The sequence below is a fragment of the Oryza glaberrima genome, chromosome 7 (assembly GCF_000147395.1).
Source record: "Oryza glaberrima chromosome 7, OglaRS2, whole genome shotgun sequence".
In the NCBI taxonomy this organism is placed as follows: Eukaryota; Viridiplantae; Streptophyta; class Magnoliopsida; order Poales; family Poaceae; genus Oryza; species Oryza glaberrima.
This window is the reverse complement of record NC_068332.1, coordinates 17149760-17171242: the sequence shown is the minus strand read 5'-3', so window position 1 is coordinate 17171242 and position 21483 is coordinate 17149760. Positions and strand designations below refer to the sequence as shown.

At 43.4% G+C, this 21483-nt stretch overlaps 3 protein-coding genes and 1 non-coding gene across 9 annotated transcripts; 2 read left to right on the top strand and 2 right to left on the bottom strand.

The window, feature by feature from the left end:
- Positions 1–46: 46 nt before the first annotated feature.
- Positions 47–118, bottom strand: TRNAH-GUG (transfer RNA histidin (anticodon GUG)). Its single transcript has one exon. It is a non-coding gene; the product is annotated as a tRNA-His (tRNA).
- A 270-nt stretch (positions 119–388) lies between these two features.
- Positions 389–8105, bottom strand: LOC127779706 (transcription factor GTE11-like). Of its 2 annotated transcripts, none has more exons than XM_052306589.1 (10): positions 7871–8105; positions 4184–4861; positions 4058–4106; positions 3910–3974; positions 3746–3800; positions 3613–3672; positions 2349–2467; positions 2162–2228; positions 1137–1258; positions 389–1053 (listed from the first exon to the last, which is right to left on the bottom strand). In XM_052306589.1, the coding sequence occupies exons 2-10, from the start codon at positions 4829–4831 to the stop codon at positions 784–786; spliced, it is 1455 nt and encodes a 484-aa protein (XP_052162549.1). In that variant the 5' UTR covers positions 4832–4861; positions 7871–8105; the 3' UTR covers positions 389–783. The 2 variants fall into 2 exon arrangements, with proteins under 2 accessions (XP_052162549.1, XP_052162548.1); XM_052306588.1 differs by having other exon boundaries at positions 4184–4922; positions 7871–8104.
- A 217-nt stretch (positions 8106–8322) lies between these two features.
- On the top strand, positions 8323–13297 carry LOC127779703 (protein MAIN-LIKE 1-like). 2 transcript variants are annotated; one of them, XM_052306581.1, is made up of 6 exons: positions 8323–8431; positions 10816–10904; positions 10982–11635; positions 11720–11881; positions 11970–12347; positions 12432–13296. In XM_052306581.1, the coding sequence occupies exons 2-6, from the start codon at positions 10821–10823 to the stop codon at positions 13011–13013; spliced, it is 1860 nt and encodes a 619-aa protein (XP_052162541.1). In that variant the 5' UTR covers positions 8323–8431; positions 10816–10820; the 3' UTR covers positions 13014–13296. The 2 variants fall into 2 exon arrangements, with proteins under 2 accessions (XP_052162541.1, XP_052162542.1); XM_052306582.1 differs by having other exon boundaries at positions 8392–8542; positions 12432–13297.
- A 281-nt stretch (positions 13298–13578) lies between these two features.
- Positions 13579–18190, top strand: LOC127779705 (protein MAIN-LIKE 1-like). Of its 4 annotated transcripts, XM_052306584.1 has the most exons (7): positions 14457–14510; positions 15000–15044; positions 15160–15813; positions 16123–16284; positions 16409–16795; positions 17294–17655; positions 17706–18189. In XM_052306584.1, the coding sequence occupies exons 1-7, from the start codon at positions 14472–14474 to the stop codon at positions 17860–17862; spliced, it is 1806 nt and encodes a 601-aa protein (XP_052162544.1). In that variant the 5' UTR covers positions 14457–14471; the 3' UTR covers positions 17863–18189. The 4 variants fall into 4 exon arrangements, with proteins under 4 accessions (XP_052162545.1, XP_052162547.1, XP_052162544.1 ...); XM_052306585.1 differs by lacking the exon at positions 14457–14510 and adding an exon at positions 13579–13777 and having other exon boundaries at positions 17294–18189; XM_052306587.1 differs by lacking the exon at positions 14457–14510 and adding an exon at positions 13846–13901 and having other exon boundaries at positions 17294–18190.
- The last annotated feature ends 3293 nt before the right edge of the window (positions 18191–21483 follow it).

Below are 21483 nucleotides of genomic sequence, written 5' to 3'. Positions count from 1 at the left end.
ATTAGAATCCAAAACTGAAATAAAATTGAAAAACAAAATTTATAAATGTGGCTGCTGGGATTCGAGCCCAGGTCTCCACGGCCACAACGTGGAATTCTCACCACTAAACTACAGCCACTTTGTTAAGAACGAACATCATCAGCAACACATATTACTCTAATTGATTTGCTGATCCAATCCACTAAACTACAGCCACTTTGTTGAGAAAAGAACATCATCAGCAACACGTATCTACTCTAATTGATTTGCTGATCCAATTGAGCCGTGCTTGAAGGGATCTGCCCGCTGAGGGTTTCAACTGGAACAGCATCACAAGGTCACAACATCAACACACGGTAACGAGTAGACTGCTGAGAGCAAGAGGCGACTACCAGCAATAGCAAACATCTACACTCATCAGTAACTATAATATTATTATATACTAACAGTCTAACATCACATTACATACAACTTTTTTTTTATTTTCCTTTTTTTACAGAATTGCATACGTGGAACACCTACAACATACAGGGGTTTCACAGAACCGACAAAATCGGGGCAAAGTCCACGCAACCGATAACTCCACTTCAATGTTCAGCTGACATTTTTGTTTTCTGGTTAGACAACACAAACTAGATGAACCAACGCTTCATTTTACTCGGCTTACGTTATGATGTTGTCTGGAGGCAGAATAAATAACACAGCACTCGCGCACAATTTTATAAGCCATGCGAGCATGTTGCTTCAGAGTCTGATGGGGGGAAAGAAAAAAAAGGAAGAAACAATGGATATTTTAGAGCCGTGCTATTGACAGAAGCTGATCTCTCCTTCCTCCACGTCGATCTCCGTAGATGGTGATACACTGTCCTCCATTTCATGTTCGACCTCTTCCTCAAGATCCTTCTTCATGAAAAGGCCAAGCCTCTCTAGCGGACTCCCTAAGCCAGGTGGTAGATCGATCCCGTCGACAAAATCAACAATAAGTTTGCCAGGGGGATTCAGCTCCCACTTTTTGCTTAAGTTTTCCAGGTCCTTAAGGAAGTCACTGTTGTCAATATCAACAGTCTTCTTCATCTGCGTAGGAGAAGAGATTGAGTAATCACCGTGCAACATTAAGCATACAAACTAGTTGGTCAGAAAATGGCAGCATGTAATACCATGTGTAGTGCCAGGCGTGCTGCTCGTCTTTCCTGCTCCCTCTTCATCCTCATTTCTTCGTCTAGCTTTAATTGTGCAGCAGCTTCAGCCGCCTTCACCTGGGCCTCAATTCTTGCTTTCTCTGCATTATGGGTAAATTGAAAAGAAAGCCATGCAACTGAAATCATGCGTGCCAATACAAAATAAAAGTATAACCTAAGAATAATACATACAATATATAGTTACCACTATAGTTATGAGCATTCGTTCCCATTTTAAAGGAAACCCATTCCCCCATCAGAGAAAACATGCCACCTTTTACACTTCAAAGTAAATTTAGACTTTCCAACAAAATAAAGTTGTTTTTAGACTTTCCAACAATGTGATAATGTGGAATATCATGGACATGCTTTTCATAACAAAATTACTACAGTTTTGATATATTGAAACAAGACTACGTTTGGCCAAAATAGATATAGATCTAATGTGACCAGGAGTATTCACAGCGTGAAAGTATATGAATTGACTCAAAAAGTTACTACGAAGCAGTGTATTGAATTAGCCAACCTGTGGTCTATGTGGGGACAACTGGTAAAAAGATTACTCTTTTTTCTTATTCTATATATCCAAATCTTAAGTTTATTTGCTTCAAGGAACAAAAAAATGGTCGGAAGCCTGATCGACTTGTTAAAAAACAACTCTTGATGATGCCTTGCTATAAAATTTCTACCTACTAACAAACTTGTCTATGTGGGACACTGTACTGTTCAAACAATTCTCTAGCATGTACCGGGGTTATGTTCCCCAAAGTCTCTCGACGGACTGTTTTGATCCCAAAGTTTCTCGAAGCCTGAGATGTCAATCAAGTTTCACCGTAATGTGTTCTAAAAGTTCTTTCACAAAGAGCAGCCATCCCATATTAAGTCCAGATGAGAACTCTATGCGAATATAAAATATCAAAATGCTTGATGAACTTAAAGAAAAAATGTATTGCCAATCAAACAGCTCCATGCCATCTGCTATCAAAGGCTAAGCAAATTCTTACCTTCTTGCTGCCTTTTTTCCAGCCTCTCCTTTTCTAACTGCAATTTTGCAGGGTCTATTTTCTTCCCCTAGGAGATTAAAAAAGCACATCAGCAAGAGCTACACAGACGTAGACTAGAACTTGTCCTATGCGAAGGAATAGCCTAATTGAAATCTACAAATTTCAGTACACATTTCAGAAATAATACATGATCCAGAAGTGCTTTCTGCTGCGCCTTGACAATTGTACCAGCAAAACGACTCTTGAGCATTGCTGCACGAAGAGCCTTGCTTGGTGATAAAGGTTCTTCAGGCAAATATTCCTCTTCTGAAAATTCACATCATAAGATGCAATATATTAGCAAAGGAACATATGGAAAGAATAGATGATAAAGTTACTACCCTCTGTTCTCAAATGGTTGTCATTTAGGACATCGGCAGTCTCCAATGCACATGTTTTATCATTACTTTCTCAAGTTATATATTTACTAGCAAAATGACCGTGCATTGCAATGGGTGTAGGGCTGTACACAATTGTAATTGGGAATAGATAGCATTAAGCGCCAGAAGAATGACACTATAGCATTGAAGAAATCCAATGATAAAAAAGAAAATCCAAATGGAACTCATGTTTTGGTACGATCACAGAGGAAATCCTACTTGTAGATGTGCTATTCTCAAGGTATGAGTATTCAGATCAAACTATGTATTCTTGGGATCTTTATCCATTCTTTTTCATCGTCCTACGAAAAGAAGGGTGTGGATCAGAAACATTTACGTAATGTAACCAAACCAGACTTGAGAACTACTCACATAAACAATGAATCAATCCAGAAATTTGTTCCACTTCTTCTCGATGCTTATCTGATGGAGAAAAATTAAGGAATCATGTTCAGCTTAGCTAAGTGAATCACACTCTGTGCTTTGCCTCTGCTTGTGGCAGCTCTGCTTCTCGCAGCATAGGAAGAGGGAGATGGACGAAAGGAAAGGATGGATCAGGAGGGGAGCACCATGGGCACACGGAAGAGGGGTGCATGTGGCCAAGGTGAGGCAGGGTCATGCGTGGGACGTTGGACAACGGATGTGAGTGGGTCTCAGATGCAGACAACGGACCACAGTGTGCACAGGACTCAGATGAAAAACAAACGATGATGAGACGACCGAAAAATCACGTGCAGGAAATCGACAGAATTGCGCCATGGCCGAAAACTCAAGGATGACAAATGGAATCAGTTTGTATTTTTATGATAGTACGGGAACAATATTTAAAATATAACCATATGACAGTTTTTCCTCACAAATCTACTAATATGATTTTTAAATCCTGGTATTTTTTCATTTATTAATGATTTAAGATTTTTGAGGTTTGACTGTGTTTGCAATGAATCTAGGACATCATCCTTTTGAGAACAGAGATACTAGTATGCAAATTAACATGCACAAATAGATGGATAAATAGATAGCATGTCCAACCTTGTCTGGAAGAAGCAAGAGGTGAAGTAGAAGCATCATCGCAAGGCCGCAATTCATTTCCTAAGATAATAATTGAGTGCTTTAGTAAAATAAAACAGTATGGGATAAAATTACGTGGAAATCATAAACATACCAGTTGATTCAGATCTGTCCTCACTTGACTGTATCCTTGGTGTCTTAGCATTGTCCTAAAAATAAAAGACAAGACAAGAGGGGGATCACACAATTGTTTAGCTAATGATACCAAGACTCAGATAAGAATACTCAAGTATAAACAAAGGAGCTCGTGCCCAAAACCTTGGTGCAAGGGAGAGATTGGTTAATTGTGCCGTCTCTTCTGCCAACTGCTTGCAAAGGCGTGTCTGAATTGAAAAGCATTGATAATGGCTGTCAAATACAATCAACAATGGAAAGATTGTATGCATAGAGTTTATTCTATTCACACCTTTGGAAGAGGTCAGCTCAGAGCCTCGCACAGAAAATTTAATTTTTACCTGCAAAGAGAGCAGTACTTTGATCAAAGTCCCAAGAAGAAAAATCACTGAATGAGGGTACATGACTGTGATCATACTTTGGAGGATAATGCAGTTGCCAGTGTCTTGCTCACAGCTGAATTTGTGCCTGCAGTCACCCCCTTAGGTAGCACAGGTTTTGGGGTAACAGCAGGCTGAGCCTTTAATACCTTCAGTGATGGCTGCTCTTGTACCAAATTTCTGTCTTTCCATTTCCTTTCCAATAATTTCCATTCCGAATCAAATATTTTGTTCAATTGATCAGCTATTGCGTGGACATCATTTCCTGGAGGATTATACTTCATCGCATTCGAGAATGTTAGCCTCACATCTGCTGCAAACTCATAAGGGTTGGAATATTGCTTGCTTGTGAGTTTCCTTTTAACAGTACCCAAGTCCATCGGATTGCAAATAACATCAAAGTAATCAGGAATTCCATATACCACTGGATCAACTGGTGTATTAAAAATCCATCCACTTTTGTGATCCATGAGCTTCTTCAGAATACTTCCACACTGCCTTGACTTGCTAGTATTCATCGGATCAACCTTATTCTTAGAGGTTGGCTGGTGACCACATGTATAGACTGACGTGACCCCATCTTTTTTGGAGAGTTTGCTTCCCTCAACCTCAGAGTCTGTACCAGAGTCTTCTGATTCACTGCTTATATAAACTGCTCTTCTCTTCTTACAAGCTTGTGTGGTCATAGTGTTTGGTTTGAATAAATACTTTTTGGTCTTGACAAAGAAAAATAATTTTAGCTTCTTTTCAGGGCCAGAAGATTCAGATAGAGGCAAGCTGTTTAACATGCCAGAATAAAATAGTAAACACAAACAGGAACAGAACATAGAAATAATGAGAATTGCTTATGTACAATTAATTAACAGGAGGTGTTCAATTGTACATAATTATTCGAGAGTATTATTCAAACAAAATTGCATAGAATCTGGCAACAACATTAAACTTCTCATACATGCAACCAGATATGACTTGCTCATTAATTTTTTTTCACGTGTCAATATTCACCACACATCCGCTCCTGCCTAACAGACATCGGACACCGACACCTCTCACCATATCTCGCAGGCCCACAGCGCTGGGTAAGTGTCAATGTTGGCTGTGCCAAGGCCATTCGATGATAACAATGCATGGGCCAAGACGTTATAGGAAGCAGTTGATCTGCCTGCATCATCAGCGCAGAGGCAAGGGATGCAGCGAAACTGGGCAAACCAACAGCGTGCTGGCGGTTCTGGTCTTGGTGGGGGACAACACCAGATCAACTCAACTCTTTTTTAAGACACGTCATGGAACTGCCTAAAATCAAAAACCCAAGTAGAGAGGCCTCTAGTGGTCGCCGGTGGCGAGGTACGCCATCATGGTTGACAGAATTGGTGGTGGAATTGTTGTACGTGAGCAGGAGAGAAGTAGATATAGAAGATTGGAACAAGATATGTTCGGTGGGGAAGGAGTAACTACACTATACTTCGCTCCTTTGTTCTTTTTTTTTTACTTTATTCGAGTAATTAGGGTATTGTAATAAGGAATAATAATATATTGACATGTGGTTAGAGGAGTGCATGGCAGGCGGGCAGCAAGGGATCCTTTGTGAATGAAACTCATGGTGTGAACTCAATATTGGGCATAAATGTAATTCTTGATCAGTTGAGGAATCCTGTTTTTAGCTTTGTTAAGTCTAGCAAAGGCTACCGAAAAATACTATCTTCAACTCACAAAAAGGTTTGCTGATGGTTCACCTACAGGCGCAGGCAGACAACCAAGGATTGCCGGCTGGAAGATCAACCAGTGCTTTTAATTGAAACAACACAGCTCGAGACTAAGGGTAGGTTTATATCTTATTATCAGTTCGCATCACATATCCAGCACAAATTGGCCCAGCAATGCCATAGCTCAAAGAAACTAAGCACAACATTTGGCTTTGTAGCCTAGCATGCATCAACTGTCACACAGAAGTGCCTTATGTCCTTCAAGCTGGGCAAGCTTTCCTGGGCAGTTATAGGCAAGCTTTCCCACAGAAGTAAGATTTTTATTGTCGTTAGCAAACTGCTGTCCTTGCTAAGCTAGGATAAGATTTCTCTTGCCTAGGATCCAAACATACCCTAAAAGATGTATGCTTGAACTTAGTTCTAGTACCACAAACTAGCACATCATGGGCAGATATAGATACAGCAAGATAAGAGGTGTCATGTGGCATGCATGAACCGATGACAAAGAACTAAGCACCTATTATTTTTCTCGTGCAATGAAAATATTGCATGCTAATTCTAAAATTCCTTTTTTTTCAGAAAAAGAAAAAATAGGAACAGGAACAGGAACAATCAAGTAAAGCTATGAGAGAAAGCAATCTCTTTTTTTCTTGCTCAGCACCACTCCCTCCACCCCAATATATAGGGCGTACCTGTATTTTACTCAAATCCCACAATATAAGACGGCATCTCCTCGACAGCCGTTTATTCGCATGCAAGCATTTAAGTTTTGCTCGTTTCCATTCATATGCATGCAAGCATTCAAGACATCACCTCCTCGGCTTCCGTTTACAAGCATGCATTATTGCTGATTAGTTTGCTTAGAGCAAGTTTAATAGTATAGCCAACTACTAGCTCCAAATCATCTATAGTCAATTTAATAGCCAATTCGTACAATAGTTACATACTACACTATTAATACATGGTCCTACTTGTCATACACACTGCGTCTTGGAGTCCGTGCTACAGCTGGCTACAAATCTGTAGCTCGCTGCTCTTCTCTCTCCTCTTTTATTTCCTTAAAATATGTTTATAGCTGGCTTATAGCCTGCTATTGTACCTGCTCTTAGTTAAAAGGCCTCTCTCTCCCAGCAATACGTGGGCGTGGCCTGCTGGGATACACACTGTGAAGATCAAGGTCCATGAATGAAGCAAAACGTCACGTATTGGGGCGAACGGAACAGTTGAAAATCCTTGGTCTGTGCGTCTAGAGCAGGTACGCCCTATATAATGGGATGGAGGGAGTATATGCTTACGGTGTAAACTTGATTTATTCTATGGTAGGTAGGTAACTACCAAGATACCTTCATTTCCATTTTTATGGTGATACATGTGTAATAATATGGAGGCTTTACAAAAAACATGGAGGCACTTAAATGTGGACAGTAACAGAAGCAATTAATGGCTATAACTCACAACAAAAAGATCAGTTTCCACTTTTGGTTTCTATTTTTGATGCACCAACAACCGTTAGCTAGGGTGAGCATCCATACATACAGAATTAATCTCGATTAACCTAGCAGCTAGAGAGCAGAGCAGAGAGACACACATCAGCATAACACTAGCAAATATCGTGAGTTCGCGACCAAACCCTAGAAGCCCCAATTTATCCCCCCCTAACCCTACAAGTCCTGATTCCCCTTTGGAAGTCTGTGGGCGAGGAGGGATTCGAACCCCCGACACCGTGGTCTCGTAGCCACGTGCTCTAATCCTCTGAGCTACAGGCCCGCCCGAAATCTCCACCGGATCTCTACCCGTGGAAGACGAAGCTCGATAAGCAATCCCCATAAACTCACCTACGCAGTACCAATCGCAATAATCCCAACCCCAATCGACGAAACCGTTTCATGATAAGGCGACCTGTTCGCTCGAAACCCTAGAAATTGAATCAGACCCCCCCCCCCCCAACCCCACTCCACGAAACCACCACCACACCGAAATTGCCTAGCGGAACGAGGACAAGGAAACGAGTAGCGAACCAACCTGATGGCAGCCTCAGCGCCACCCCGGGCTGTACGGACCCCCACCCTCCCCGCGCAAAATCCCTCTCGCTTCGGGGGTAGGAGGCAGATCGAGACGGAGGAGAGACCTCAGGACCTCAAGCCCTACCTCCGCCGCGCGCCGCCGCCGCCGCCGCAGCCGCGCTTCCCCCTTCCTCTTCGCCGGCGAGAGAGGCGGTGGTGGTGGTGGGGAAGGGGAAAAAAAAAGAGGAGTGCGTGGTTGTGGTGGCTAGGGTTTTAACGCGACGGGGTCGGAACTCGGAAGAGGAAAGAGGAAGCCCTTGACCCGGTCCGGCTCGAACCGTCTGGCTGGCTGGCTCCGCGGGGTGCTCGGGACGCTGACGCGCGGGGCCCACATGGGGGTTGCGGGGGAGAGGTGTGGGGCCCACCTGGCAGAGGGAGGGTGGGGGGCGCACTCGATAAGCTTTTCTCTCTTTCTTTCTTTCTTTCTTCCTTCCCCTCCCGAAGATTTTGCTCGCTTTCTCCAACCTCTCCTCCGCTCCGAAGCGGAGGTCGGCGGCGGCGCGTTTCCCCGGCGAGTAAGGTGACCGGCTGCTCCTCCCGCACTTCCTACGCCTCGTTCCGTCGCTACAGTAGCGGAGGAGGGCCTGCAATCTCAGATCAGGGGTACCCGTAACCCGGGTTACGGTTCTTGGTGGGTGGGTTGGTGGTGGTGGTTCTTGATCCATCCATCCAGCGGTTTTGGTGCATCTGTGCGAGTTCCATGGTCTAGGTTTTTTTTTTCTTTTAGCATTTCGTGGTACGTGGCCCGTGGTAGATGGCTTGGGGGAGTGCAATGAAATGCTGTGGGAAATTAGCGTGCGTTTAGCGCATAGCATCTGTTCTTAGTACTGTTTTTTTTCTGGATATGTTGTGGCCTTGAGGGTATAGATTGTTGTTAATTTCGATCACTGAATGTGTGGCAGCGATTAATAGAGTGCCATGGGATAAACTTTCATGGAAGTAGAGTGGTTCCTTTTTTTTTTTCTCTTTTCATTGTGCTGGAGCATCATGATGGGGCTAAGATCGGATGTTTTTCTGGTTGTGGTTATGCTTGAATGTGCGGGTCTTCTCTTGGTTTTTCAATGGTCTGAAAATGTGGGCTTTGTGCTGGACTGTTTGAGATTTTGTGTGCTATCTTTACACGGTGATTTTTCATAAGGCTGAAGCTGTAAAGCCGAATGTTGATTCTTATGATCGGCAATATAATTTATAGGGTGCACTAGATCTAGGAGAGATGGAGACAATTGTTTATACTGGTTCAGACCCTCGACGTGAGATAATACCCTAGTCCAGTTGAGTGGATTAGATCTGTATTGGAGTGCGCAGCACGGCGTAGGAATAGCACGTGGCGCTTATGGAAGAATGAGGGTTTCCCGGTGCTCCTTATATAGGTGCGGAGGCAACCGACTAGATATGGTAGTGTAGCCTTCATAATCCGGGTACCTACCATCTATTTACAAGGAATAGGATTGGCCAACTTATCCCTTATCTCTTTCTTAGTTTACAAGTTAACCATGTGGGCCTAGGGCACTCGGCCCACCTCATGCCGCATGGCCCAAAACGCCTTGCTATGGGTATCTGGGTACCATGTACCCCACACTGAACTGAACTGAAATCCATACACACTTAATAACAACTGGAGCTATTTTTTTTAAGTGTATCCTGGAACATTTATTGAAAATAAATAGTTAGAATATTTTTTTCTAATTTGTTTGCTGGATAGCTAGACAGATATTAGGATGAGAAGGGATTAGCATTGGTAGATCTCAACTATCAATTACTTAGGGGTAAAATTCATAAGCCAATGACTCTGTCAAAACCTCTCTGCCACTGTTTACATTTCTTAATAAAACAATAAGAGTACAATACTGAAGAATGTAAAAAGGAAACACTAGAAATGGATGATATTTGTTTTTCCTGCTTTCCTTTTTTTACCCCTTTCCTTGTGTTAAGCGATCGACCTTACTATATACTCTTGCATTTTGTCATTATTACATGGAAATATCACCATAATGTAGTATGATTTAGTGCATGGCTTCCTATTTTACTACATGATCTTCATTTGCCGACAGTTGAGGTACATAGAACTGCCCTCATATGCTATTTTTTCAAGCATCACGGCATCCCCCTTTTTTCTTTGATGTGAGCATCACGACATTCTTATCCACCAGACTACCACTAGCATTTATTTACTATTAGAACAGGCTGAACAGAAGCCGCCATATTCTCTATCAAGGGCTAGAAATTACAACGTTATCAAATAAAAGGAGAAATATCGTCACCGTTCATCAGGATGAGCTCAGATTATAATGGTGAAGATTTATTGGATATATTTTAGAGCTTTCTTTACTATACCTGTATGAAAGTTACAATTGTGTTTCTAGAAATAAACCTAAGAGTTATATAGTAAATGCATTTCTACTTTCAATAGACTATAATCTAGCCCTGCAAATTGCATGAAGAATCCGGCTATCTCTTTATTACAAGAGATACTGCACACTTTTGTGTGGTTAGTTCTTATATCCAGCTATTAGATTGGCAGTAAGCAGAAAAATAATTCAACAGACTACCTGAATTCGTTTGCTCTTGACTCTCTTTGTGCTGACAACTATCATTATCTTAGCAAAATATAGTAAAAAATTGAACTTGTCAAAATAGTTGGTCATAAATGGTGTGCGTGAATTTACTTATCATCAGCTATCACTGATATCGTAAACAAGTATGAGAGAGCACTTTTTTGTTTTTGCTTCGTTATTTATGGACTTTGTTGTTCTGGTTGTGTTGATAGTTCCTTTTTTACACACTGTTTTATTAAGTATTATCCACACAAGTTACAACTGCCCTTTTTCTTTTTTTCCTTTTTTGTTTAACAATGGACCAAGCATCATAGAACAATTACCTTATTGTCCCTCTTATGTTTTCCAGGAGAAATGGACCTTGCATCTCAAGGTGTGGTAACACAACAACAAAAACCAAGTGGACGGAGACCGGTTGGAAGCTCACAAATCTGGACGGTATGTAGCTGCTTCTCCCTTTGTTTTCACTTGGCCATCGTGAACAAAATTACATGCAGACACTCAATTTTCCACAGCGATATGGTGTTCTGCTTCCCAGCCAGCAGACACGGAAGCTAAAAGAATGGGTTCTAACTGACGAACAGCAACAACTAGTTAATGCTAGTGGTCTTGGACATCTTGCCCTCACCACAGGATTTACTATTGATCGTTCTTTGCTTACAGCCTTTTGTGAGAGATGGAACAATGAAACAAATACTGCACATTTCATGGGATTTGAAATGGCCCCATCACTCCGTGATGTTTCATATATTCTTGGAATTCCAGTGACTGGTCATGTGGTGACTGCTGAGCCAATTGGTGATGAAGCTGTGAGGCGGATGTGTTTGCATTTCTTAGGAGAGAGCCCTGGAAATGGAGAGCAACTGTGTGGCTTAATCAGATTGACATGGTTGTACAGGAAATTTCATCAATTGCCAGAAAATCCAACTATCAACGAGATTGCTTACAGCACCCGGGCATACCTTCTTTACCTTGTTGGCTCCACCTTATTTCCTGACACGATGAGGGGATTTGTATCACCAAGATATTTACCTCTTCTGGCTGATTTTAGAAAGATACGTGAATATGCCTGGGGATCTGCAGCCCTTGCTCATTTGTACAGAGGACTATCTGTTGCTGTAACACCGAATGCTACTACCCAGTTTCTCGGCAGTGCAACTTTGCTCATGGTACTGTTCTTGTTTGAATAAATTTGAATGATTGTCGATGATATTTGTTATCTTTGTTAATGAGATTTATTTTGTTCTCTCAAGGCTTGGATTTATGAATATCTTCCATTAACTCAACCCCAACAAAAGAATCAGAACACCTTGCTGCCCCGGGCCTGTCGATGGAACTTTGGAGGAGCAACGCGTGGACAGAGAAAGAAAGTCATGGAATGGAGAAAAGTTTTCGAGGAGCTTCAATTTTCTGATGCAAGTGCAAGTCTACCTATTTTATAGATTTATAACAAAGATTTTAACTGCTGTTGTGTTATTTTATATTAATTAATTATATTTTCAGGTCAACTGGAATCCTTACAAGGACATGAATCCTGCAATTATTCCAGAATATTGCATTGCAGCAGATAACATCTGCTATTCTCGGACATGGCTAATCAGCTTTAACATAAAAGAGGTGTATGTACCTGATCGGTTTTCTAGGCAGTTTGGGAGGGAACAAGGTCGCCTCCATGGGGTGCCCATGTGGGCAAGAAGAACTTGGAGCAAGTGGAAGGACTGGAGGGTTGAGTATGCTCGTGAAATCGAGGAGTTCCATCAATTGGTTGGCTGTCGTTTCACTCCTGCAGAAACCAATATCAACTCCCTCCCAATTGAGTCTATAACTAAACAAGATGCTGCAGGATGTAGTCGGAGCACATCTCAGAACTTCTCTTCAATGGTAAGCTACAAATAAGAAGCTAATCCTTCATATGTTTTTGCTTGCATAGTGGTCCTTATTGTAATTGCTGTTTGTGAGATGCAGGTTGAAGATCTGAGGAATGATCTTCCAGTAATTGATCGTTACCTGGAGGGACAGTTACTCCCTATGGAAGTTGCAAGCTTTCTAGAGAGAGTGGGTATGATGATCAAGAGTTACTCCCCACCACAGAGTAGCCGAAGGAAAGATCAAGCAGGGCAGGGCCAGGACAGCAATGTCAGGTCAAAGAACCCAAGAAAGAGGGGGAAGCCGTCATTCTTTCAAGATCCTTCAAGCCCTCCGAACTCAAGGGCGGACCGATTCCCAGCCGTGCTGATACCTTATCAGGATAGCAAGTGCGACATGGTTCTGGATGGCACCGTCCCTCTGCTCGATGGAGCGGAGGAGTTCAAGGAACAAGGGGTCATGGACCTCTGGCAGAACTCCCACCTGACGACGCCGTCCTGTTCCTCACTGGACTCGAGCTCGCCGGAATCAAGGAAGCGGAGGCAGCAAGACCGCGACGAAATCCGGCTCCCCAGGGACACCGAGAACCTCCGAAGGAGCGGGCGGCTCTGTGTGCAGCTGAAAATGTTCAAGCACAGGGACGGGGTGGGAGCCGAGGCGACCAACCCGATCTTCCTCTGATCATCCATGGTTTATGTACAAAGTAGCAGAAAAACCTGGGCTGCTGACAGTTAACTGGTTTATGTAGCGTCGTAGACTTTTTGCTGGTGGCGCCTTGCCATTCACTGCGCAGAGCTTGCAAGCTTTATCTCCTTGTTAATACTATCTCTCTCTAGTCTCTACCATGTAGTTAGGCAAAATGTAGATGATGCCACCAAGACCCTTTTAACTGTGTTGCTCGTGAACTGGATTGTGCCCTCTCCCGTTTAATCTGCAGCTCTTGCAACATGGTGAATTGGTGATTTTATAATGATGCTAAGCTTTGACTGCTTGTAGAATGATCCAAGTAGAGATGTAGAGAGCCTACTGTGCTATCACATCAATTCATCAGCCTTGTACGCTTGGATTGTTTGTTGCACCAGCTGCTCCTGCTGCTGTTGATCCTAAAACCAGCTTATTGATATGCTGGCAGTGCACCATTGAAGGCTCCTATAGCCATATTTGGCGAGGCAGTGGCTAGCCGAGGACAGTGTTACCATGTGATCAGTGATCATTCTACATAGGAAAGCTACCAGTGATGAGAGCGCCACGTTTCGCCCTAGCAGCGACCTCTGGCACGGGGGGCCCCACACGTCAGCGGTGGAGGCAAGGCAACCACGAAGGCAATCGCCATCGCCTGCCCTTTCATTGCCCAACCAACGCTCGCCTGCATAGAAGAAGCTTTCGCCTTCTTTGCTGTGCTCTTGTTGCCTCTCGCTCGCTGCTGCGGCTACTCATTGATCCTGGTTAGTTTGCTCTCTCTTTTCTATCACTCTCATCGTGTGATATGATATGCCAGTATTTTTTTTTTCCTTGCATCTCCTTCGTTCATGGTGAATCCCGGATCGCTTTGTTTGCTCCTGCATTTTGGTATTCTTTCATCATTTCATCCTTGTGCTTATGACTGGGAATCGCCTGTGTGGGGTGTGTGTTTCTGTTTTCCTGCTGAATTTTTCAACTGCTATGGATGGTCTCCAGCTTCTGTGTAAGGGTTCCATCTCATCTATGGTCTTCAGTTTTTTTTTTCTCCTTTCCCCTTTGTTTTCTGTCCCGATTTCCATATTTGTGGTTGGGTTTTAGAGGATAGCGGTCAATTTTATTTTGCTCTTCCTAGTCAGTTTTAGAAGGAAATGGATGGTTATCGGATGTATTTCTTCGATATTTTGTTCCCCCTCTTTTGTGTGATGTTTTCTATGATTAAAATGGTATACCATCTTCTTGATCAAGTGTATACTCGTTAATTTAGTGCTGGTATTCTTCCTCATCTGCTGCAATATTTTAAGATGATGGAAATGGCTGCTGTTAGGCGCACAACCAACTTCATCTACGTCATTTCGATTTAATTTTCCTCCAGATTTTGTTTCTTTATTTTTACAGTTGATTAGATGAGTAGTTCAGTTCCTGTTTCACAACGTATCTTTTTTGTTCAGGTAAACTTTGATGGTTTCTTGGCTGGTTGCTGCTGTCCTTTTGTACCTTGTATGTGGCCAATCCTGGCATTTTGCTTTCTCCTTATTCTGAAGAAAATTTAAAGCAGTTGTTCCTAGTGCTTTTGCTCTTTGTGGTTGCAGTTCTCTTCCTCTTAAGGGTAGAGCTCACGTCATCTGTTTAAAAACTTCAACAGTTTTTTGGTGAACTTTAGTGAATCAAACCTGGTATCTACAGTTTTTCCCAGCCTTATTATCATCATGCCTGATATATACAGTCCTTTTGATTACCAATGTCAAAGTTTCCAGATTCTTTGCTAGTTAATTTTTTCATTTCCTTGAGGGGAACAAAGTCTCAATTACATGTTCAGTTGCTCATATAAGCAATAGACCGCTCATTGAGGACTTGTTAAGTTGTTATCAAACTTATGCAAATTCTTGCCGTACTTAACCTGGATGCTTAAACTGAAATTTCTCTGCGAGCAATTCTTGGATTGTATGCACACTTACCACATAACATTCCTTCTCTTAATGGAACCAGATGGAATCCGCAGAGGCAGAACCAACAAACAAAAGCGTCATTCAGGTAATTATTATTTATCAACAACGAGCAAGCGACACCAATTTTCTGAACCTTCCTTTGGCTCTTGTGATATATAGTTTGTACCTAAATCATAACATTTTGATGCTCAAACATACAGGGAACCCATGAACTAACCGTATGCCAGACGACGGAGAGACTCGACACATGGAAGCTGAATGAGCAGCAGCAACAATTGGTCGATGCAAGCGGGCTCGGCAACCTGATACACACAGCAGGCCTAGTCATCGATCGCATCGCGCTCATGGCATTCTTCGAGCTGTGGAGCAAGGAGACCAACACTGCTCAGCTCAATGGCTTTGAAATGGCACCCTCACTCAGGGACGCCGCCTACATACTGGGGATTCCGGTGACAGGCCGTGTGGTGACAGCCGGAGCTGTGCTCAACAAGTCGGTCGAAGACCTCTGCTTCCAGTATCTGGGGCAAGTGCCTGATTGCAGGGACTGCAGGGGCAGCCATGTGAAGCTCTCTTGGCTGCAATCCAAGTTTAGCCGGATCCCGGAACGCCCCACCAATGATCAGATCATGTATGGCACCAGGGCATATCTCCTGTTCTTGATTGGATCAGCCTTACTTCCAGAGAGGGACAGGGGCTATGTCTCACCAAAGTATTTGCCACTTCTGTCAGACTTTGACAAGGTACAGGAATATGCTTGGGGTGCTGCTGCTCTTGCTCATCTCTACAAGGCTCTCTCCATCGCCGTGGCCCATTCTGCCAGAAAAAGGCTATTCGGTAGCGCGGCTTTGCTCATGGTATGTTTAACAAAACCATTGTATAGGAAAATATCACTTGAATTTCGAGTAGGAAATGATCTTCCAGTTCTATGAAACTATCAAAAAACTATTTTGATTGTTATGATCTGTTCATGTTTTCTGAAAAGGATTAATGAACTTCAACATGAGAATTGTAATTGATAGTAAGGCATAAAGATGATAGGAAATAACAAAATTCTCCATTTTTGTTTCTCACAAAATTTTACCTTACAGACCAAGTTTGTGACTTGTGCCTTCACTGTGTCCATTGCGAAAATGTTCTGATATATTCTGAATATCTGTCTGTAGGGCTGGATATATGAGTATATTCCGGCATTGCGCCCTGACATGTATGATCCTCCAGAACACATCTTCCCACGAGTACTCAAGTGGACAGGGAGCACGATCTCTCAACCGGCCAAGAACGTTTCAGACATCAGGAAAGCCTTCAGCCTGCTTCAAGTTTCTGATGTAAAAGTCTATCCATCTGAGTTGTGATTCTCATCAGTCATCACCACAGTTTTGTGTTCAGCATTTCATCCTTTCCCTTGCCATTTGATTTGAGACCATATGATGATATGAACAACAACTTCAGGTCAACTGGGAGCCCTACAAGGGCGTTGATCCTGCATCCATTCCGAAGCATTGCGCTGCTCCGGATAACCTCTGCTTCTCCAGAACATGGCTGGTCAGCTTCAACCTCAAGGAAATCTACGCCCCGGACCGGTTCGCTCGCCAGTTTGGGCAAGAACAGCATCGCCCGCTCAACGATGTCCCCGCGTTCCAGCGGCAGCTGTGGAACCCGGCAGTGGACTGGAGCCTGATGTACGCTTCAGAGATCGAACGGTTCCAGCAGCTGATCAACGCTGCAGATGGTGGTGATCATGGTCATACAGCAGATGCCGCCGCCGCCGCCGCCGCAGATGTTTTCACTCCGGCGACCATGGCGCGAGCTTCCCTTGGGCTCAGCCTGATATCCGTGGTAAAACTACCTGTCGGTGAAACACTTTTAATCACTTAGGTGGACATCCACCCTTTTGCTACATACTATCAACTAAATGGTTATAAAAAAATTAAAAAAAATAACAAGGTAGATTCATATGTAATAATATGTTATCCTACAAATATGCAAGCTCAAATTTTACTTATTTAAATTGTAATAAAAGTAGCAAATTAAATTTTAATTAGTATAGATATATTCGCAATTAACTTTGTTATCATTGTTACAACTTACAGAAGTCGAATTTGCTGGCATGTTTGTTATCAATCTGTCTTGTGATTTTTTTTAAAAAAAATCATAGTCATATAGCTAACGTATAATAAACGTGTGGAAATGCACCGAGTGATTAGATTAGAATCCATCTCCCTAACACTCGTGCTGAGGAAGCTGTCACATTGACGTGAGCGTGTCATCGCGGTTCAGTTCGGGTGATTGCATCGTGCGTTTCGTTGTTGTGATCGATTGGATCGGTTCATGCAGGTGGAGGGCGTCAGGGAGGAGCTCCCGACCGTCGCGCGGTTTCTGGAGCAACACCGCCTCCCCGCCGAGCTGGCGACGTCCCTGTCCAGGATCCGCGGTCTCATCGAGGCCTCCCCTCCTGCTCCGCCGCTTAAGCGAGGCGACGCCGCGCCACAGCCCCAGCCCCAGGTGATCGCGGTGATCCCTCCCCTGGCTGTGATGCCACCGCGCGAGCAGGAAGCGCCGCATGGCACGGGGGACGCGGAGGCTCCGGGGATCGTGCGCGGCGACGCCGACGACGACGACGCCGTGCTGCCGAAGGAGCGGTCTGATGAGCAGCAGCAGCAGGATGAGGAGGAGGAGGAGGAGGAGGAGCAGAAGTGGCGGCGGCGGCGGCGGCGGGAGGAGGAGGACGGGGCGGCGAAGGGATCAGGCGGCGGCGGCGGCGCGGTGCGGCGGAGCAGCCGGAGCTGCGTGCAGGCGAAGAGGTTCAGGCGCGTGGGAGGGAAGGGCTCGCAGTCGTCCGACCCCATCGTGCTGTGAATCTGCGGCCGCTGCTCTCATCAGCTTTGCTACTAGCCTACCAGTAGTGCTACCTTTGCAGTGAACTACGGTTGTGTTCGGTGTCCATGTGTCATGTGTGTTAGGCTTAGGCAGACGGTCGAAGAGCTCTGGTACTGGTACTTACTCCTATGTATGTCGTTGATCGTTGAATTCAGGTTATGTAGCATTTGATTTGACTACTATGGATTTGATGACTACGCTAGATTTAAAAATAAAATAAGCATTGAATTTAAATGCTACTCTCTCCGTCCCAAAATAAACCAACTTCGTACTAGGACGTGGACATCATGTTCGTTTATACTAGGATGCGTCATATTCTAGTATGAGGTTAGTTTATTTTGGGATGGAGGGAGTAGTTTGCTAGCGAATCTCATAAGAATCTAAAACATTGTGGGCTTGATTGACCGGGATTGTTGTTGCGACTGCATCAATTGAACACCGTGGTAGGTTATAGCTATTTTTCAACTGTTGCAGGAACAATAGTTGTTGATAACACCTGATAATTCAAAAGATCATGTGTTTGAATGACTAACAGAAAAATAATATTTGAATTTGGATTGATTCTAAAGGAGAGAGAGACAGAGAGAAGACGCAATTGACTTCTTAAGAGCATATACAATAAGCTGAATCAGCAGGCTCCAAAAACTTTAATGTCATCATATTCCTAGGTGGAGGGAGAGATAATTAAGGAAAGAGAAGAGAGCGAGCTATAAATCTGGCACCGGGCGGTAGCACAACTTCACATGTCAAACAACTTGCATGCAGCCAGTACTAGCGATTAAAAACATGTTTTGTGGGTCCCACATCACCCCTATTTGATCCCATGTGCTTCGTCTCACTTTGCCCTTGTGCCAGATCCACATGTGGCGCACACAAGATGGGTGCCCCTGATGTGCGCCATCCTCTTCGCTCCTCTGGCGTACGAAAAAAAAATCATTGCCTCGGCTTCAGTAGATCGACGTTGGACGCCCGCCCTCTCACATCGACACCGGTCGTCCCAGCTGGCAGTTCAATGTCGCTCCAGTCGATCCCGACCTCCGTCATTGCTGTCAACACCGGGGCAGCCTCAAACCCAAACCCAATCACCACGCCGCCTTGCCCAACGTCACACCTGTATCCCCCACACTGTCGTGATGGCCGGCATCGTGGCTCTCGCCTTCCCACATATATAGCTCACTCGTTCTTGCCATTCTTCTTCTAGTGTGGGTGTAGGTGACTGATCGATCAAGTTGCTACTTTTCACCGTGCTAGCTAGCTTCTCGGTCAAATGGGGCGACGACTTTAGTGTGGATGGTGGTGGCCACAATCCCTCATGTTACTCTTCCACCACAGCCAATAAGAGCTCCACTAGTGGTAGTCATCGGCACTCACCTACGCTCGCTCGTTCATTCCGGCACCCCGTCCGCGGCCGGGGCCCACGCTCGCTCGTTCATTCCGGCACCCCGTCCGCGGCCGGGGCCCATCTCCCGCGTCTTGCAGCTACACAAGATGTGGAAGAGAAAACATCACAGAGGAAAAGTAGAGGATATGTTTATACTAGGAAACCTGAGATTAGAAAAAGAAAAGCAATCAATGGAAAAAATAAAAATGAGGTTTGAGGTCATGGGTTAAATTCATATGGAATTGACGTATAGGAATGTGATTCAAAGGAATTTCCATACTTCAATCTTACGTTAACAACCTAGATAAGAAAAAATTCTAAGGATATGGATTCTCAAAATTCATATGAAAATTCTTTAATCCAAAGGTGCCTTAAGTTTGTTGTATCTCCTCAACTCTTTTTCCCTTGAGAGGGAGTTATTTTATACGGTTGTAATCACATTAACGCTGTTGTACGATATACACGCACGTATGTGTCGTGCGTGTAATTTACACACATTTAAATATTGTTTGAGGCACATGTACTCACCTACCAAACATGCATTTGTGTAATTACTCAAAGATTATTGATATATACCGGTGGTAAATCGGATTTGAATCTTTATAAGCTAGATGCACAACCACGATATATAGACATGAAGTCATGTAATCACATCTTAGCTTTTGAGTCCATCTCAACTTGTATTTGGAATTGTTGTTTGCTTACCACCTTATAGGATGGATTGGAAAATAGAAATCCATCATTGAAGGTGCAATTTATGTCCAGCCACAAAAGGAGGACCATTGTACAATTCAAAATTCAATCCAACTACTCAGTATCTAAAGGGGTTGATGATAAGTCAGCTTCACTTTTTCTTTACCTTTGCTTGAAATGGTTTAGTTTGGTTCATTTTTTTTCTATACAATTAGTTGAGACCAAATTCAGAAAGGAGCTAAAGAACCGATCCAGTCCAAAAATCAACAAATCTTAATTTGATTAAAGGAAATGTTGTTACTAGAGCATTTTTAAACCAAACCACCGATCGAGCTAGCCAATCTTCTTCATATAATTTTAATGGATTTTTGTACAAGCACTTTCGGGGGGCAAGCCACCTGTGCCTCCTGGCATGCTAATGTTTAAAATATACTAATATACACATTGAATCATTTTTTAGAGCCTCCATCTAATATCGAACTTTTATGCTGCGAGTGTAAGTTGTAAATTTGCAAGAGGTACTTTGAGTCAAAGTCACCTCTAATTCCCCTTAGGTTTGGTTGATTATGGTATGTTTACCAATGTTCATTTTGAACCACCCATATTTAACGATATTACTTCAAGCTGTGTATGTTTGTCAATTTTATACTATGATCATCCTTAATCCATCTCTCTTCTCTAACTCCAATTATGCAGCACCACCACCATCATTTACATCTCATCACCTCCCCTAAGATCAAGTTTAATCTACTCATCACCTCCCCTAAGATCAAGTTCAAGATCTACCTATACCATACTTGTAGCTCGAGCCTCTCTGCCAGTGCCACCCAAGGCTTGAGCTCAAGCTTCTCCATAAAGGAAAGCAACGACGGGTTCTCGAATTTTGCAGCCGAGAGTCTCCACAAATTATGGTGTTGCCATGTTGTTCCTATTTAATTCTTAGATCCAGCTGGTTGGAGTTCGAAAAAGGTTGCTGCCATCCTACTCGCCTCCACATGAGACATCGGCGCTATCCACCCACCCATATCTGTTTAGTTGGAGTTAGAGATGGTTGCACCACATTGCTCATGCTTCTTCATGAGCTTGTCATTGCCATCTTACATTTCTACTCATCTGTCCTCCAAATCCGCTCCATGCACTAAGATTAATGACATCGATACGACCCTGAGCTCGATCTCTATTTGCATTGCCTAGAGTGCCATCTCAAGCTCGAGCTCCATTTATCTTCACCTATGCTCTTGTGGCTCATGAGTTTGACTTCCTTCTTTTTTGACGCATTTTATTGCTGAGTTGCTAGTAGGCATGATGGACAAACATAATTAGGAGAGACCGCCACTTTATCCATCAAGCTTTAAGCGGTGGAAGTGGGAAACCGAAGTTGAAGAAAAGAGGACATAGGATATTCCAAATATGTAAAATTAGCAAACATATATGTTTTTAAATGAAAATGAAAACATTAGATAAGGGAGTGAAACAGCTGTAAAATTACCTTACCCAAAATCAACATGGGAGGAGCCCATTTCATTTGCCACAAGGAGTCCCGCATAACATTAGGCCGTCCCTACTCCCCAGT